Source organism: Amphiura filiformis, chromosome 3 (genome assembly GCF_039555335.1).
Source record: "Amphiura filiformis chromosome 3, Afil_fr2py, whole genome shotgun sequence".
In the NCBI taxonomy this organism is placed as follows: domain Eukaryota; kingdom Metazoa; phylum Echinodermata; class Ophiuroidea; order Amphilepidida; family Amphiuridae; genus Amphiura; species Amphiura filiformis.
In genome coordinates, this window is record NC_092630.1 from 55,907,480 (window position 1) to 55,928,682 (window position 21,203).

The following is a 21,203-nucleotide window of genomic DNA, read 5'->3' on the forward strand; positions in this document are numbered from 1 at the left end:
TGTTGATTTTTTCCCCCCTGAAATTCATTACCCCCCCTCCGAAAAAATCCTGGCGCCGCTACTAACGTAAAGATTCACATAATTGTGCATATGAGCTCTCTTGATATAACTGGAATTTTAGGCACAAACTAAAAGTGGCCTCCTGTGAAAATCTCACCAGCAAATAAGGGCACGGACCCTTAATTCTTGTTGGGATTTTCAGAGGAAGCTCTCTACATGTATTTGTACGTGAAATTTACCCTAAGACAAAGGAGCCCATGTTGGCTGAGCGAATCTTTATGGCATTCATTCTTACTATGTTGCTGATTGGCTCAATATATCATAATAGTCTTCCTGTAACCAATCAGCAGGTAGTACTCAAGTGGTTAAGGATTGAAAGATGGACTGCTTTCTTGCGAAACTTTTCAAAACAAAAAAATTTTGGACCTCGTAAAATATCAAAATATCAGATTCTTAGATAATGTACATCAGTCTGTTTCAGTAGACCAACTAGACTTTAAAATATGTTTGGAGCAATGTATACAAAAGAAAATTGTATAATTTGCTAAAGTATTTTATTCAGAAAAGTGTAATATGTTTTATTAGTAAATTGCGCAATTTGTCACCTCTTCTCTCCATTTCTATCAATAATGATTATGAAATGTATAACAATATTATGCAGTCATATTTACAATTTGATTTGACACATGTATTGTGCTGATGAATTGGGTTAGTTTCTGAAAGTGAAATAATTGATGAGGCAGCTGTGAATTATTATTAGATTCTAATTAATCACAATTTCATAAATTCTCGTGATTTAACAAAATAGTCACAAAAAAAAAGACAACATCACATAGGATATGTGATTATGATATCAACACTTAATAAGAATCAATGGCCATGTATTTGCAATCATAATAATAGTTACTACCAACCCTAGTGACTTTACAATACTGTATGCGGAAACCTTGGCCTTTAATAATTCCCTATCCAAAATGGAGGACTCTGCCCTCGGGGGCTCAGAAAGAGAAAGAGAGCGCACTTCACTGCACACGCCAAATCATTTTGGCTTGATGCGACTGCTGCTGCTTTTTTTTTCTTGCCCATTTAGCATTCCGACATACGCTACTACGCACACACATGGCTAAAGGTGCGTGCATATACACACATGAACTCTGGAATCACGCCTGCTGCTTCTACCAATATTTCGAACCACTGTTTGTACGATACCATTGTTGCAGTCAGCCACCATTTTATTGTGGAAGATTATTTATTAGCGGCCAAGGTAAATGAACATGACTATAACAAGTCATGCATGTACAGGAAGTACAACAATTATATGGAGTCGTCCCTATGGTTCTTCATCAATGCTTAGGGATGCCTCACATGAAGAACGTGTTATTTTATCATGAAATGTTTGTTGCACACTGTGGTGGTTAATGACCTCAATTTGCGCGAGTTTGTCAATCGATGACGAGGATAACTTTGTATTCCCTGAATTGATCGCAGTTCTACGTTATGTCTTTTTTGATTGAGGGTAAGCCTGGTAGTTTATATACCAGAACAAGATTGAAAGTAAGGGAGGTTAAACACAATATCATTTACATTGGATTACATATATTTAAAGTGAATTCTTGATACGATCAAATTTGATTAGCTTTCTTGGATGGTAATTGAAGGATTACGGGCATGCAGCATGTTGGTCAGGTACTATGTTTCTGTCATATGAATGCTACAGTAATATGCTTTGCTCTCTGCATAGATGTTGCATGTGGAGTACAGTCTTAGATTTGAAGGGGAATTTCCCCTAACATACAATTTGGTTTTCAGTTATGTTTGAAATAATTACAAACATTTCATGGGAATGGATAATGGAACACCAATGTTTTTGCTTGCTGACTCTAAACACCCTTTTTCGCAAATCAAAAAAGGACAAAAAGGGCACAGGGGATTTTGGATGCACATTCGTAAGTGAGTTAATATTTCTAGTTCTGTGAAAAGTTTTCGCATCGGGTAAGTGAAAAGCAGGGAGTTGTCACTCAACCTATTGTTGTGAGTAGTATCAGTGGTGGCAATCTAAATGCAGCTGTGAAGATGAAGATAGACTTTAAAGGAAAGTGTGTAGATTGCTTACTGTTGTAATTCTGAAGTAGAGAGGAAGATTATAGATTAAAGATGAGCATATGAATACAATGAGAGAAGTTAATGAGTTACATTCTACGCACTAATGTTAAGCAGAAATGACACATAAGTAGGGTACTCATTATGGGAAATCAAGAAATGGCTGTATAATTTCTGTGGTGCTCTTCAAATTCTATGGAGTAAGGCATTTACCTCAAGAGAATCACACAGGTGTACTGGAGAGCCCTGCAATCTTGTGTAGAGTTATTGTGTATGTAACCTTCAGATGACCCTACTGATTACATTCACAAGACCAGATACATTTGCCCCTTCCTTCCATTTATCACTGTGGTTTGTTTGGAAGTGGGTATGTGGTGGTGTGGTTAGAGAACAAAAGAACATTTTCAAAGGTTGGGCTTAGAAATCTAACAATAATTTTTCAGCTGATCAGCTGAATTCAGCTTTTTTGACTATTCAAATTTATGCATTTTCAACCCAATTTTGGGTCTTTTTTTTGCCAATTTCACACTGTTTTTCAGCTTTTTTTTGTTCTACTTCAGCTTTTTTCAAGCAAAGTCACACTCATACCTATGATAATAACTTGACATGCCAATTCGTAATAAATTCTTCTATTGCAGGACTGCTTAACTTGTAAGAATTTAAACTAATAATGTCATATTTCTGTTTTATTTTTCTGTACAGAAACGTGAAGCAAGCTATCAGAAGTGGCAGAATTTCAAAGAACACCAAAAGGATGAGAGACATGCCCAGCTGAGGAAGAAACTGGCGCTACAACATGAGCTGATCAAAGCTAGAGATGAGAGACATCTACAGTTGATACTGCAACAAGAGCAAAGGTTGTTAGAGGTGGGTGTCTGATGTTATAATTAGTACCGTTTTGTGTCCGTGAAGGTATGCCTTTTAATAGCGTGTTGTTGTTGTTGTTACTCGTTGTGAAGCAGCAGGTATTGAGTAATGTCAAACTTGACAATGCTGATATGTATGGTGTACTGTTAAAAACGTTGGAATGATTTTAGCTTGATTATTAGGAAGAATCAATTTTCTGAATCTAATAAAATGACCCATAAGATAGGTGATGTCTTATTAACGAAACTAGTTTCGAGAGAGAGGGGGGTTAAAAACTTGTCATTACAAATTATTTTGACCCACTTCTGATTTCACCTTTAAGTGAAAAAATTACCAAAATTGGGAGATGGGACTATGCTCAAACTTATTTTATTTTATTTTATTTTATTTATTTTTTTGGATGAGAGTGTCCCTGGACCTAGAGCTAAATGCTAGGATCATTCTTGGTTTAAAAAAGTGCCTTCAATATGTGAGGCTTTACTTGTTGGTGGGACTATACTCGCGTCACGGTAGTTACGTCTATAGGATGTCATTATCTTTTTGGTTGTCCCCTAAGATGATGTACATGTACATTGGTTTTACCAAAACACATAATTTCAACAGTTTTTTTTACTACTAGCTATGAAGTTATCTTTGATAAAGAAACAAAATGATTACAGCCTCATACTATTTTACTCAGTTCATTGACCTTCATGTGAATTAGCCTGTTTCAGTTACTTGTAGTGACAGCTGATAGCATATTATGGGAATGGGGTTGAGTTCATATCAGTTTGAACACACTGTACCCAAACACCCAACACTAAAGTAAGCTTTGATGAGAATATAATACAAGCATCTCCGTAGCTAGCAAGAGAGGTTTGCTTTTGGAATCTCTGTAGATAGACAGCGGGCGGACGAGAGGGGTCACGGCAGGGTTGTCAAAACTTTTGGCGTGATATTGTATGTCATACTAAATAGTGCTTGAGGTAGGAACATTATTGTGCTGCACAAGGGACTGATCAATTAGACAAATATCAGATGATGTAGCTGGCAGAGTGAGTTTCAGACTTGCAGACTCGCTACATGCAACTTAGATTTTCGAGAGAGATGGACAGTTTTCCGGTCATGTTATTTGAAGTGGATAAATGTTGTTCGTGTAGAGATAGAAGTTATGTGCCAGTTTCAATTGACTGGGCATTGTGTGAAATCGGAGAATGCATTTTTGAAGTAAAATTTGCCAAGTCTTTTTAAGTCGACTAGATTATTTATCAATCCATAGATGGATCACTTGATCAGTTAAGGGGTGGGGTATGAACGTTTGGACAGTATTTATTGTGGGACATTAGAGCACATCAGACATATCGAATTGCATTCTGAATACGAAGAATGTCCTTCTGATATCAAATAATTGATTTTTTGAAATTCGCAATGTAATACACATTTTATGGCAAATGATTAAAAATTGATATTTTTGATATTTAACAGTACTTTAAGTAAACTTTATAAATCTGATTTATACTTAAAGTGTATGTAGGTGGGATGAAAAGCTGACGATCAATTGAAAATTTTGACCTTTCGTATTGAAGATATGGATTTTGTTTCCAAAAACACCAACAAAAAATTAGGTCTTTTTGGGGAAAAAATCCATATCTTCTATATGAAAGGTCAAAATTTTCAATTGACCGTCGGCTTTTCCTCCCAGCTACATACACTTTAAGAATATATCATTAGATTTATAAAGTTTACTTCGAGGACTGTTATATCAAAAATGTGAAAAATATCAAATTTTAATAATTTGTCATAAAATTTGTATTATATCGTGAATTTCAAAAATGAAAATTATTTGATATCAGAAAGACATTCTTCAGTATTCAGAATGCAATTCGATATGTCTGATGTGCTCTCATGTCCCACAAAAAATACTGTCAAAACGCTCATTCCAGATCCCTTAACAAATTGATTATAAAGCCCCTATCTCTAGAAATTTATATAGTACATGTGCCCTCTACAGAACAGTATTTAGATTTTTGATTAATTTAACATCAGACAAGATTAGAATTTTTAAGTAGGTTTCACCAAAAGACCACATTGTACAATTTTATAATTACAAAGAAAACTACCAATTCTTTTCCATGAAAATTTGTGACAATAGAAAAGGCAAGCAAATTGATTTGTCATCGTGACACGGTAATACTAATGGGTCCTTATTTGACATGGGTATCAAGTTTGTTGGACTTGTTTCTGATTAGCAGGTGGGTCTATTCTTTATGCTGTAGCTAAAAGGCTACAGCGACTCGGTTACCTGTAAAACTATTTAGTGTCACATACATCAGTGCATTCGTAAGTGTTTGGTTAAAGGTGTGCATGCATCCATGAAAATCAAATGAGCAAACAATATTAATATTCTTTCAGAAAAGAAACTGGCATATTTTGGCTCGTTTCATTCGGTTCAGGGAAGCAGGAAAACCCTTTTTCACTGTTTGTGCAGTAAAGACGATAAAATGGAAAGAGTGAATAATGCAGTATGGCATGTATTTAGTAGGCTGTATCAATTGTGCGTGTAAGGGAAATGGTATGCGTAATTCATTATGTGTATTGCCTGGTATGCTTAGTTGTAGCAAAGCGAAGGTAGTCTTTTGGCACAGCACTAAGAATAGCACCAACAAAAACAGAGGCCCCTCTGGGGTAATGGGGTGGGTGAATGGAAGTGCATCGACACTGAATAGACAGTTAGTAAGAGGTCGGTCATTACCTAAATGAAGGTCACGGGCTATTGTCAGTCGTATATTGCTACCTGTACTGGTGTGACGGGCCGGATGTGGGTTAGTGAAGTGAACTGGAATAACATGGAACATACACACGTGGATTGTGAGACTGAGAAAGAACAATACTGGAATAGGAATAGTAAGCATATCAGATGTGGATGTTCTTTGAAGTCTGGGGTAGATTGTGAGAGGGATGGGGTGATTAGGGTTGTATGCGACTTGTGATGCGAAGAAGCAGCAGCTCATTCTTTATATCGACATCTCAAACCATGGATTCTTAATGGAATATATATAGTGTCTTAAATTGGATGAATTCAAGCACCAGTGTGTTATATTTGATCAGTGATTGCATGGACCTCATCTGGTGATGTACTTTTTAGTTTGATGCGAGTTGTTGCAGAAGCTGACCGGTTTGTGAAAAGGAACATCGTCGTCATTTCAATACCTACCTTTTCAGGGCCTGGTTCCAACTGGTGGATAGTGTTATTACATAGATCTAAGCACCAGTTGAAATCAGAGCCCTTGAAAGGTTACAGTTCGTCCGTGTGAAAAAAGCCAATTGAATGGGAGTCTGGAGGACACAACAGCATTGGGAATTTTTTTTGGATACAACGTACACAATACAGCAAGTGGTGTGATAGCATTGGAGTATGATCAAGTTACAAGGTGGGTTTCACACAATTTTAGGTTAAGAAAAATGTAGCTACTAGCATATACCGTAAGTAGCCTATTGGTAGAATTTGTAATCAATTTTACATGTCTTTATAAAGAAGTAAATAGTAAAATCATAGGAAATGACAATGGATGCTATTGTTTAAAGCATTGTTTAAATAATTTGGTTTAAATGTATTGCCTTTGTACCTTTTTATTGCTCTTAACTCGATAAATCAGATATTAATTTCTGAATACATTTTGTGGAGATTATTATTGCTGTACATGTATAAATATCTATCACACAAAAGAAATTGTGCAATACATCTTTTCATTGGAAGTAAATTGAATTGTGAAATTGTTGTAAATTGAGTTGTACTTCCCCTGAGTCATGTAATGCATAATTCAATATCAATACTTATGTGTGCCAAAGATAGTAAGAGATTATTTGTACTTTCTGCGATTTGTAGACATCAGTGCGTATTTCATTGGTCGCAGCTTCAAATTGTGAGCATTTCGATCAAAGTAGCGGTGTACATATTCAGACGTAAAAGACACCGCATAGATACGCATGCGAAACGGACGGATACCTCAACGCGTTTACGTCACTGACTTGCCTTGAGTAAAAATACTAATATTTTTTACCTTGATGTGGCAGTGACGTCAACACATTGAGGCTGTTTCGTGCGCACATCTATGTGGCATCTTTAAGTGCGTATGTGCATACGCCAACGCATTGATCGTCTGCTAGCTACTTGAAGCTGCGCCTTATGAAATGCGAATTGATGTCACCGCTACATCGGTAAAAAATGGTATATAGAGTGGTATTAACCTGTAAATTCTTTTGGGAAACATAGCGAATTTGTATTCTGTAAATCAAGTTGATTGAGGCCTCTTGTACAACGTTTAATGCAATGGATAAAATGTGTACGATTCACTGATGTGTGAACGCCAGGTAATTGATTATGGCATGCATCTACTAACAATGCCCAAGGTCAATTATTCCATGATTGGGTTATTTTTTTTGGAAAAAAAGGCAGTCATTTGTTTAGAGTCGCATGAATTTGAAACTATTTGCACCATTACTTGAGTGCGATTTGCTTTCAATTTTGAGTGTAATTTTGGTTAAAAGAATACTCATGTCTGATACAAGAAGTTACAAGAACATTGCAAGGGATATAGGACCTTTGCTTTCTAAGCGGTGCCCACATCAACTGAAAGGAATCGTGGCATCTGCCGCAGGCAACAGAGCATGCAGGTGTCTTTTTTTCAAACCTTACCCTAAGTGCGTTCATCACTTCCACATAGTGTTGCAATATTAATACAAAATCCCAAGCATTGATCACAGCTATGGATTAGCAAGGACACATCTCAAACTATCTCGAGAGAATTTTTCGTTTAGCCCCAGATGTTCAAGGCTTACACAAGAATTATGTATAAAAGATGTGCGCGTGGATGTTTGCAGCGAAGATTCGGGAGGCGGCTTTATGGTTTGGCGTGATTTTAACGAAGCCAGGACAGTATGCCATGATTAATTGCGTAGCAGTGACAGACAGAAAGATCAGGGGGAACCGTTTTTAGTGTTAAGGAATATATAACATTATTTGCTGTGTAGATATGCATTAGAGAAGTGAGTGGAGCAGGGGTATTATGAGAGGAACTTGCATGCTAGGTATAGTATAATTTGAAACCATTTTCAAATTATTTGTTAAGTAACATTTCATAACAATGTACGCTGTGGAAACTCTTAATTTGTAAATCTCTGCACTTGTTTGTTCATTGAGATAGTTTCAATCTGCTCATTGACAATTTTGAGATATTCCATTTAAAATCCACACTACCCCTGTGGAAGATTTTGGAAATATCTTCCTCTGGGGGAGAATGAATTTCAGATGGAATGAACACTTTAGGCCGTTCCATTTGAAACTCATCCTCCCTCTGTTGAATATTTAGGTTGAATCTTTCTCAGAGGGTGCATGAAATTGAAATGGAGCTGCTTCATTGGCTCATTCCATTTAAAATTCATACACCCCCTGGGGAAGATACTTCCAAAGTCTTCCACAGGGGGAGTGTTGAATTTAAATGGAATAGCCCATTGATATATCCCAAATGAATGCAACCAACCTGTTATGTAAATGCTGTTGAACCATATCATCTGAGTTGAGAATAAAGGCAGGGCATAGATTGCTATTTAACAAACTTTTCATTGCACAAATATTTTAATTTCCTTGGATTTATCAAATCAAATTCAAGGTCAAAAGAATGCACAATTTTCTCATTGTTAAATTAGATTTTGCTATCTTATCACCAAAGATGTGTCAATTGAAATCATACAATTGAATTATTAATCTTCAACTGCATAATGCCTTTTGTATTCAATGGTATTAAAAAACACCTGCAATGTAATTTGATGCTCTTGGTTCAATAATTCATAGGTAAAATGATAACACATATTTCTTGAGATGTTTCAACAAAAGTTTTTTAACAAGTTGCAAGTGTTTTATGTTTTAATATTAATAAATAGTCAACCCAAATCAGGGAGCATTATCTCAAAGCGCAGGCATACACGTGCACACATTAAAAGATGCCTCAAAGTGTTGATGTTATCGACTCAATGAGAGTAAAAATACTACAATACTCCCCTCCTCTTTTACTCTCTTAGGGACCATTCACAAACACTTGTAATGGGGGGCCTGAAAAAAAAAAGAAAAATTCATGTATTTTTTCAGGCCCCTCCAAAAAAAAAAAAAAAATTATTTTCAAGGCCCCCTTTTGGCCATGAAAAATGAACGTCAACCCAATAGAAAATAGTTAACTCATGTTCTATGAGAAAAATTAGGTTGTTATTTATAACGGCTCCTCCTTCAGAGGCATAAAAAATTCCAGGTCCCCTTTTTGCATCAGCCCCCGTTGTGTTTGTGAACGGTCCCTTATTGGAAGAAGGTTGCTATGACAAACTTGTCAGTTGATATGTTCAGGCAAATTAACCAAGTATCGAGTAAAATATATTTGAAATTGGACAGAAAAAGGAAAGACCGAAAAGAATAAATTAGTACTGGGATACTGTACCTAAACACCTACCCATTTGGGTCAATGTTATGCATTTGCCCCAGTGCCAGTGTATGCAACACACAACTCAGATATAAAATGGGATTGCACTTACTCCCTGTATACAAATCTTAACTTTCAAGACTTACTGGGATGCAAATTTGATGTTCCCCTGCCGCAGGCGACTTTGATGCAAATAAGTATACGATATGCAAGGCCTGTCCTCATCTGGTCAAATCAGGCAGATCTTTTTCCCTGGACATTCTGTCTCTCTTGATTTTCACTTGTCCACATGTGGCATTAGAGGAAAGGAGTATGAGGAGGAGGAAAACACAAGATTGGCAAATATTTGAATAATTTTGTCTTGAATGAAGCAGTACAAGGGAATTGCAAAGTGCACATATGTGATAGTGTTAAATCAACAGACCTTATGCAGATGAGAAAGATGGCATCAGCAATTGGGGATCTGCTTCATATGGTATGCTAATTTGATGATTGGTCAGAGCGATATTGGGCAGGTTTTATTCAAATTGAGCAAGTTTTTCTTTCGTACATGAACAAGAGAGAAAATGAGGTGAAAGGGGGTCATTGTATGTAGGTTCTTGAATAAAGGAGATGCATTGATACATTTTGTGTATTTTCTTGTTGAGTGCATTGTAGGTTTGTAGTTTCTCCTTGAAAGAAAGGTTACCAGTTGTACACATAGGTATAATGAAAAAGTAATTGTGAAATAATTGTTAATAGGCTTGATAAAAGATCAGTAAACCTTGTTGTAATAGATTAAGAAAATTGTAATAGCCCAGAAAACCTCTTTGTAATAGGTTTTAGTTTCATTTCTATGTCAAAGTGTCCTCAAAAGGAATCAAGTTGCTTAATTTCCAAGCTTCAATGACATAGACTTTAACCATAAACCCCTATGGCTTGTACCTCACAAAATTTGAATCGAAAAGAAGAGGAAAGTTCTTGCGACTAGTGTCACTTGAAGCGATGTTACGGTTGTCACTAAAGGGCTCTCTAAATAATGTAGTATGTTTATATTGTATGCATATTTGATTAAATTCAGCAAAATTTAGATTTATATTGTATTTGAATAACATTTTTTTGAAGAGATAACTCGCCTAATAGAAACTAAAAAAGTGTTATGAATTTTTCATGCACTCAAAGGAAGTAAAAGGTGTTAGATAGCGATCTTTATTTAAATTCATGCAAATCAAGTATAGCTATGCTATTGAAATATAAGGTCGAGTTGCATCGAGAGCTTCAATATTTATATGCAAGGAAGTGAGCCACAGTGTGAGACATAAGAGGCCTTGTGCTAGTATCGATATACAGGTATAAATCTATCTCTGTAATTGTACAGAGGAGAAGTATATAGAATGAACTCCAAGCGAGCAAGATAAAAAGTGAGCTTTTTATTAGTTGACGATCAGAATATCCGACACTTCGAAGTGGTATGGAATTATTGCTCTATGATGTGCAACACTGGCAGAAATATTATCAATACCTGAAACTGGATTTTGAAGTTGATTGTCAGCGACGTCGGTTTTTCGTGCCGTGCGTTAATGCTGATACTGATAAGAGGTCAATTTCAAAATACCAGAGTTACGTGTTGAGTAAAATATCACTACCGCGTAAAAGGCAGTTTATGGTAATCTTCATATCATTTATTGAATTGGCCGGCTGGCCCTTCTCCTTCAAATCGTCGTTTCTAAGAAGTGGCTCAAGGCTCATCATGCGAATACAGGCGATGGAATGCATATCTTGTTTGAATTGCAGTGAAGATGTGAGGTAAGAAAGAAGTTAACAGGAGGCTGGGGAAGCATGGTATTTCCTGTGCTTGCCTTTACCGTGTGGTGTATAATGCGTTAGAAATATGACTCGTACAAGTGATCCTTGGAGTGATTGGACTTTCTCTTTCAAAATTTAGATTGAGGTTTGCAGCGTATCATTTTGGTTACTGTAAAAATAATTTGTATGTTGGAAAGCTTAAGACTTTGTACATGTAGTAGTTAAGAATATGGAGTATTATAGAAAAAGAACCAATGTAATAACTTGTTGCAATTGTTATGTTTGTAACTCTTATTGGTACTTATGTATTGTCAAGTTATCATTAGTCTCAAAATACACAGCAATTCAGTTATGTCAATGAATCTCAATTGAAAATATCTGTACATTTGTTGCAAGTGTAAATTTACATGGCAGTGTTCTTTTTACCTTTTCTAGCATTGCACAGTCTGCTGAAAAGAAATTCACATTATCTTCAGTTGAAAAAAACACTCATGACAAGCTTATAATATCCTTCAAAACGTGGTCCTGCTTTTAAAGCGTCCCATTCACTGTATATTCCCCATGGATCCATAGTTAATATTTTTATTACAAATGATTGAAACCTTGCAAGGCTGTAATTCATACATATAGGAAAGGAGATATTATTTTTGCTTGAAAGAGACACCCATTTACTTTGATCAATAGCTTAATTTGCCTAACGCATACACATATATATCATGAGCCACCTTGGAAGACATTTGAACCATTAATGCACAAGATACAGGGGAGGGCATTAACCTCTCCTGCATATATGCAAGCTGTGATGTCTTGTGGGGCTCATGCTATGTAGTGAATTATTAGGTGAAATTTGTGACATGTTTTAAGCAAAATATGCTGATCTGAGCACAGTTACTGTTGCCTGGTGAAAATTTAACTTTTGGTAAAATTTTAATGTTGTAAGATATTAAAGGAACACATTGTACAGAATAAGGGATTCAATGATCGTTCTTCACCTTGCCCCAAAACACACCCCCACCCACCCTTATCACACACACATCCACCCCAACAAACACCCACACACACCCCAGCAACTATTTGCTTACTTTGGATCTAACGAAATTTGACTGACTCATTTGTAATAAAATATCTTTGACCACCTGTTTAACTTGACCACCCTGTACCATTAATTGTAACAAACAGATTTGCATGAGTAATTTTATGCACTTTAGTAAGCATTTCAGTGTTTAATGCTAGATTATCTATGTAGATGTATTAATTTATGGCCCAAGGTCAGCTTTTCAACTGTATAATATAGAAACTGTGTACTACAGATGTATTATAGTCATAAATGTATGATTTCCATCAAATTCTTATTTCGTTATTCTTTACCAAAAATGAAATATTATTTGTATGATATTTAATTGTCACGAGTTTCTGTCAACTTTGAGCTGAAATTTACGAGGTAAAATGGAATAAGCTTCACTGGTTATTTTGGCCATTTAACATGGACTTTTATGGGGGATTTAATTATGACATTATATATATCAACACAATTATTCTAACCCACAAACAATGCAAATTTTGCTGATTGCATTTAGGGTTCAGTTGGGATATAAAACATAATTACAGTTATGCCAAATAACAGGTTAAAAAAAATCAATTTCATTTTATATGATCGTACATTATGGCTTTAATGTACCCATCTACTGTTGATATCAGTATTAGTTACAAAGCTATCTACCGCTGATATCAATATTATGAAAAAGCTATCTGCTAGCATTGGTTAATAACTATCTACTGCTGATACCAGTATTGATGAAGAAGCAGTAGACAGCTACTTCTGTCTATATTTGTATCAGCAGTAGATAGCTACTTCGCCAATACTGATATCAGCGGGAGATAAGTACTTCATGTATCAGCAGTAGATAATTTTTTCATCAATTCTGCTATCAGCAGTAGATAGCTACTTCATCTATATTGGTATCAGCAGTAGATAAGTATCAATTCTGCTATCAGCAGTAGATAGCTACTTTATTTATATTGGTATCAGCAGTAGATAGCTAATTTATCAATACTGATATCAGAAGTAAATGGCTGATGTCTTCAATGGTTGAAGTACCTATCTACTGATGATATCAGTATTGATGAAGTAGCTGTCTACTGCTAATACCAGTATAGATGAAGTAGTTATATACTGCTGATCATACTGGTATAGATGAAGTTGATATCTACAGCTGATATAAGTAGTAATGAGCAAGTTATCTACATCTGATACTGTGTTGATGAAGTAGGTATCAATGGTCATTATCAGTATTGATGAAGAAGCTTTCCACTACTAATATTGTTTAAATTGCACTTAATTACATAAATTGTTGAAATTATCCACTTAGGAAGTAATCGGGATAGCTGCGTAGTTGTGTAGAGGACAACTGTACCCATCACCACCGAGATGTCTTCTCATCGACTTGCAAACCAGAACAACTCATCTTCAGGAAGCAGAGATACCTTTCTTAGGCACTGTTTTCTTTTGGTGCTTGAGTGTATATACCTATCTAGCACCATGAGAAAGCAGTATTTAAGACAAGGTGATATCATCACATCAACATCATCCTCACCGTCAACAACGGAAAAACAATGTCTAGAACATGAGATGGGACTGCATTAGGGTATTAATTCATCAATGAAATGGCTTTTCAGGTACTGGATAATGTATCAGAGTGTAGGTTATTGTGAAATTGGGTCACAGATACACTGTTTAATACACACTAGCTTCATTCACTTAGTTTTTAGTATGTTTGTATTATACAGAATTTGCTACTATACTCTTTCTTTTTAGTATTATCCAACATGGTTTGTGTGTTCAGAATAGATATCACTATGGACCACAATGGCCTCATCCCAATGGCATAGTTCAATAACCTCAATTAAATAATCATAGTGCAAAATTTGACCAAGTTTCAGAGTATGAGTTTTTGTACCCAAATGTTTAAAGGTCATTCAATGAATGTGCAAATGTATTTGGGTTAGTACTGTGCGCTGATAGATGAGCATGTTTTGGATCCTAGTATATGGACTTCTCTTGGGAAAGATAAATCCTACTCATGTTTACCGACCTAGAAACCAAGTAGTTTCAAATCCTATACATGCATACTAAGATTTATATTGCGCCTTGTCATGAATAATGGGATAACAATAACATACGTAATCATGGTTTGTATTTGCTTGTTTAATTTCTGGTGTATCATATGGAAAGACGTTACTTTTTGAAAATGAGATTTACAAATTAAATCCAGGGAACAAGCAGGAAGATCTAACCCAGGGATTCAAAATGGGCGCCCCGCAGGCCACATGCGGCCCGCTGACCAATTGCAGTTGGCCCTTCAGCAGAGAACATAGCAAAACAAGGTTATTTGGCCCCCCAGCACAGATCTTTGAAATGAGTTTGTCCCTCTGTTTCCTACGATACTTGAGAACCCCTGATCTAAACTAAACTATATTGAGATTCTATGTGCAAACTTCATTCAAATTGGTCTAAAAATATAATAGAACCAACTCATGCAGGAACGTAAGTGGAGACATCTGTTACAATAGTTTTGTCAGAAACCAGGAAAAACATGGAAAAGGCCCTAACTGTATCTAGAAATGCTTGTCTTTCCAATATACCTTTTCATCCTCACTCTTAGTGATTCAGTCACTTCTGTCAATTTACACATGGAATTCATTAGAGCTGACAGAGGAGAGGGAGAGTAAGGTGAAATACTAAAGAACATATGATACAGTGCATTAAAAATAGTCTTACGAAATATATGGATACTATGTGTTCAATCTTTTCAAAATATCTATTTTAAAATTTCATTAAATTCACCAAAGTAACCTTGAAGTGAACATGTTTGCAAAATTTGTATATGCATGAGTAGTTAATCCAGAGAGGCAACATTTACATCCAGAAAATAGGGAGGATTCAAACAAACAAATTTCTTTACAGTAATTAACAGAACGCCTATCAGAATTGTTTGGCAATCGTGTGATTGCTTTGAATCACCAAGTAGAATGACCCCTAAGATTTCCTGATCTTACACCTCTGGATTTCTTCTTGTGGGGCTATTTAAAATCAAAGGTTTTCACAAGTCCTCCTGCAGACCTTGAGACAGTTGATATCCTCGGGCAGGACAGACCTCGCATAAGACATGGTGGTGTGAATGCCATGTTGAGGAGAGCTGAAATCTGCATACGGAGGAATGGTGACCATGCCTGGGTGGCCATGTGGAAGTCTAAGACTGTCAATTAATGTAAAGAAAGTGGTGAAACATGTGATTTTCATGTTGCTTTGATTTTAATTGACTTTGCACAACTGCATTTTTATTTGGCTCACAGAAATAGCCACCAAGTCCTTATTAATGGTCTGGTCACACGCCACTGATTTTCCAGTTGTGGGAGGGCAATGTTGATTCCGCTATCAACTATTTTGACCAAATACCTCGTACTTTTTATTCTACTGGCATTTTTCAAACTGTTTACTTTATTTTGATACACCCTGTATAGTAACCAATGTCTCATTTACATGTATAATTAGTTAACACAAATTATTACACCAAGTCATCCTCTGTAAACTAAAGATTGTATTGAAAGGCACAGTTCCCACAGTAGTGAACTCGCTTAATAATACTGAATTTTTTCAAATAAAACAGTAAATACCCTCTAGGTGGACGCTTACTGGGTCATGGGCGCTTAATCGCTGTTAATGGAACAGCTACGGTACTACACCCATGCTTCCCTCAATGATCGAAAGAAAGGCAACAAGGCTATGCATGTTATTGTAGTTTGCAACTTGTGTGCTACATGTATCACAAAAATTTATTTCATTTTACCTGCATGCTATGCTTAAAGCTATGGAAGAGGAAAACACTGAAGATGTAAGTTTATGATTGTATGATTGATAGATCTCATTCGCTGATTGATACATAACTCAATCAGGGATTCAATGATTGATTCATAACATTACTTACATAGTGTAATAATTCACTTGCACACATCATAATTGTTGTATTAATTTAATATTCACAAAAGAAAAAAATTACACTTTGCAAAATTAAGAATTAATTGAATGTGTTGTATGTGTGGTTTTGAAGTAATGTAATTGAATGTGTGCACTATTTCTAGAGTAGACTTTGATGTGTTAATAATAGCACACTAATTGGAAATGTTGAATTAATGACAGTTAAAAGAATAGCAGATTTGTTGTGATTGATGTACATATTTAGAGCTGATCCATACAAGTTATTTTTATCAGCTATCAAAATTGGCTTTTTTAGTTAAAGGGCTCTGAAAGAATTTGCCAAAAAATCAAATGTGAAAAAATTGGCTTATTTTGATGGATTGAATACTTCAAGAATCTACCGAGCAGTTATTCAGAGACAAAAATCAGTGATATTGAAAATGAAAAAATTTTGTGAGCGCTGTGTTAAGCTTATATCGGCTGTTGAACTGTTGGTGTGTATTATCAAATTCTGAATCTGTAACTTTATTACAAAATCATGATTTTTTTATACGAAAGACGCTAAATTAATCTTAACTATTTCAGATTTTGATTAGTATATGGACGAACATTATTTACATGTTAAAAAGTGGACTTCGACGAAAATTGAAGGCCCAATTTTTGGAAAATTGAGGGCGCAATTTGGGTGAAATTTCACAATACCGCTTTAAAAAGCAGAAACATTATTTTGTAGATTTGTGATAAGATCCAAAACATTTAATTAAACATTTGCACAGATGTTGTGGCAATCAAGACTAGGTATGAGCCATTGTATGGATTTGAGCATTAGCAGTGTCATGATTATGTGACTTGATAAATCCAAAATTTATTTATTTATTTATTTATGATCTTCAGTGTATCGGTAACATCCATCAGAGTGAACTCACTTTAGGATCATAGAAATAAATGTGTGTCTATTACATGTAGATAGCAGGTGTCTATTCCACCTTCACACTTAATAACTAACACATAACACTATCTAATGCTATGATTTTATCTGTTTCTTGAACTATCAAGTGCATTATCTAGGATATTGTAGAACTTAAAGGGGCACTTCATGATCGACAGCCTCATTGCAAACAGTTTTTATACCGTCAGAAACCTTTCAATATATGTTTGCATCAGTATTGATGAAGAAGCTATCTGCTGCTGATATCAGTATTGATGAAGAAGCTATCTGCTGCTGATATCAATACTGATGAAGAAGCTATCTATTGCTGATATCTGTATTGATGAAGAAGCTATCTACTGCTGATATCAGTACTGATGAAGAAGCTATCTACTGCTGATATCAGTACTGAAGAAGAAGCCATCTACTGCTGATATCAGAACTGATGAAGAAGCTATCTACTGCTGATATCAGTACTGATGAAGAAGCTATCTATTGGTGATATCAGTACTGATGAAGAAGCTATCTATTGGTGATATCAGTACTGATGAAGAAGCTATCTATTGGTGATATCAGTACTGATGAAGAAGCTATCTATTGGTGATATCAGTACTGATGAAGAAGCTATCTGCTGCTGATATCAGTACTGATGAAGAAGCTATCTATTGCTGATATCTGTATTGATGAAACTATCTACTGCTGATATCAGTACTGATGAAGAAGCTATCTACTGTTGATATCAGTACTGATGAAGAATTTGATTTGATTTTTTATTTGATTTGTTCGGGTTTTGACAACCCTGGATAACCCAAGAAAGCCTCTATTGAAGCTTATTTCCATTGGGGTCCATTTGAACACCGGGACGGGTTGGGAACAGTCAGGGGTTAACACCCTACTCTTTTCGAAACTGGCTGCGAGATACATGTACAGGTATGACTCTCTGCACACGGGACCGACGGCTTAACGTCCCTTCCGAAGGACGGAGTACTTTCATGATTCATTTACCCAATTCTAAATGAACCATGGTTAGAGCGGAAGTCTGAATTTAATCTACAGAGGTTGCCAATTAATTTCAGACTTTTTTTTTCCAAGTCAATTTCCCAGCAAATTGCCACCGCCGGGAATTGAACCCGGGACCTCATGCACTAAAGGCAAGTACTCTAACCATTGCGCCACGCTCTCCCCTAAGAAGCTATCTGCTGCTGATATCAGTATTGATGAAGAAGCTATCTGCTGCTGATATCAGTATTGATGAAGCTATCTGCTGCTGATATCAGTACTGATGAAGAAGCTATCTATTGCTGATATCAGTATTCGAAACTTAGCTTCTTCATCAGTACTGATATCAGCAGTAGATATCTACTGCTGATATCAGTACTGATGAAGAAGCTATCTACTGCTGATATCAGTACTGATGAAGAAGCTATCTACTGCTGATATCAGTACTGATGAAGAAGCTAACTACTTCTGACATGAGTACTGATGAAGAAGTTATCTACTGCTAATATCAGTACTGATGAAGAATCTATCTACTGCTGATATCAGTACTGATGAAGAAGCTATCTATTGCTGATATCAGTATTCGAAACTTATCTACTGCTGATATCAGTACTGATGAAGAAGCTATCTATTGCTGATATCTGTATTGATGAAGAAGTTATCTACTGCTAATATCAGTACTGATGAAGAATCTATCTACTGCTGATATCAGTACTGATGAAGAAGCTATCTACTGCTGATATCAGTACTGATAAAGAAGCTATCTACTGCTGATATTAGTACTGATGAAGAAGCTATCTACTGCTGATATTAGAACTGATGAAGAAGCTATCTACTGCTGATATCAGTACTGATGAAGAAGCTATCTACTGCTGATACCAGTATTGATGAAGAAGCTATCTACTGCTGATATTAGTGTCGATGAAGAATCAATACTGATGAAGAAGCTATCTACTGCTGATATTAGTGTCGATGAAGAAGCTATCTATTGCTGATATCAGTATTGATGAAGCTGTCTGCTGCTGATATCAGTATTGATGAAGAAGCTATCTGCTGCTGATATCAGTATTGATGAAGAAGTTATCTGCTGCTGATATCAGTACTGATGAAGAAGCTATCTACTGCTGATATCTGTACTGATGAAGAAGCTATCTACACTGATATCAGTACTGATGAAGAAGCTATCTACTTGCTGATATCAGTACTGATGAAGAAGCTATCTACTGCTGTTATCAGTATTGATGAAGAAGCTATCTACTGCTGATATCAGTATTGATGAAGAAGCTTATCTCTTACTGATATCAGTATTGATGAAGAAGCTATCTACTGCTGATATCGGTATATCAGTATTGATGAAGAAGCTATCTACTGCTGATATCAGTACTGATGAAGAAGCTACATATGGCTGATATTAGTATTGATGAAGCTATCTACTGCTGACATGAGTACTGATGAAGAAGCTATCTACTGCTGATATCAGTATTGATGAAGCTATCTACTGCTGACATGAGTACTGATGAAGAATCTATATATTGATATCAGTACTGATGAAGAAGCTATCTACTGCTGATATCAGTACTGATGAAGAAGCTACATATGGCTGATATCAGTATTGATGAAGCTATCTACTGCTGACATGAGTACTGATGAAGAAGCTATCTACTGCTGATATCAGTATTGAAGAAGCTGTCTACTGAATACTGAGTGTAAGAAATGATAAAAAATTAATTTGTAAAATAACATTTAAAAAATGAAATAAAGTAAATTTGACCCACGTTGAGCTAAACTCATTAGTCACATTAAAGTTTCCTTTCATATTAAAGATGATCATAACAGCATTCAATTGATTGCAGAGGAGAAGTTAGTAGTGGTCTGAATCGGCCAATCTGTGAGTTTACACACTTTACACACACCCCACCACCACCATGCATGTATGCACATCAGACATTGACAAAGATGGATGTTGTTAGAGGCTGACTTTAAAAGCTCCCTAAATAGATGATATACATGCAGCATGAATGTCACAAATCCCTAGCGACTATTTAACTGTCAGTCACTCATTGATGAAGTAATGGTGGGAGGATGATGTTATGGATGAAATAATTATATGATGTTAATAACTCTGAATACAATCTGTGTGTAATTAAAGGGTAATATTTCAGTGGGCACATCCACACTGAGCTAGGGATTTTTGCATAAGCAGTGTGGTTCTCGAGCAAAAACCATGTGAGCTTGTTTCAAGGATTCCAATCCCTAAGTGTGTCCCCAAATTTTCCCCATGAAATATAGGGGATTTTGCGATATCTTAAGAGTGATCCTTTTTGACAAAATCTGAGTAATTTTGAAATTTCAACCCTCTTGTATAAAGTTGACCCCTAGGGACACTTGGAATTTTTATCATAGCTTGTTTTCTCGCAAATGCCTCCCCAGTCGGAGGCTCTGCCCCCCTTTTGCCCCCCCTCCACTGTGTATAGCAATGCCCCATAGGATAGTACATACAGTGATACACTTTTGGTGTTGTTACCACAAATCACTCTTTTTTTTTCACACAATTTAAACGAAAAATATCCCAGGTGTTGAATTTCAGTGCGATAAATGAAACATATCGGATTTCTTTTGATACTAAAATCTCAATTTTGATGAAGAAAAAAGGGGGGATGAGGCTGTTGATCGGGTTTAGAACCTTTAAAATGTTTTGTTACAAACTCACACCTGAAGAAAATTTCAATTGCTTTAAAATCACCTAAATAAAATCTTTCACCAAAATTAATATATATGCTTTTATGCTTTTCAATTTTTTAACAAAACCCATTGATTTATAGCTAAAGAAAATTTGAATAGCCTAACGAATTGCCATTAACTAAACATTTGATCAAAATTGATGTTTATGCATATGAAAAATAATTTTTATGGCTTGATGGTTTATGGTCGAGCCATTAAATAAAAAATAAAACTATTGATGATATAAAAATAAATCCATTTCTGATATTGCTTTTTGAGTATACAATTTACATTAACCCATAAGCTTATTTTATATGCTACACAGATTTTGAGAATATCAGAGCAGTCATGGAACAAAATTCTCAGTGAAGTATATGTGGTA

The 21,203-nt window shown here is 35.7% G+C and overlaps 1 protein-coding gene across 4 annotated transcripts in view; it reads left to right on the forward strand.

The window, feature by feature from the left end:
• Positions 1–21,203, forward strand: part of LOC140148784 (uncharacterized) — a 190,671-nt gene that overhangs the window by 143,131 nt on the left and 26,337 nt on the right. For 3 of the 4 annotated variants that reach the window (XM_072170852.1, XM_072170854.1, XM_072170855.1), the window contains one exon: positions 2,803–2,967. In XM_072170852.1, coding sequence (XP_072026953.1) covers positions 2,803–2,967 — 165 coding nt within the window. Of the gene's footprint in view, positions 1–900; positions 1,265–2,802; positions 2,968–21,203 lie in introns of those variants that run through there. The other variant, XM_072170853.1, reaches the window with a different exon arrangement.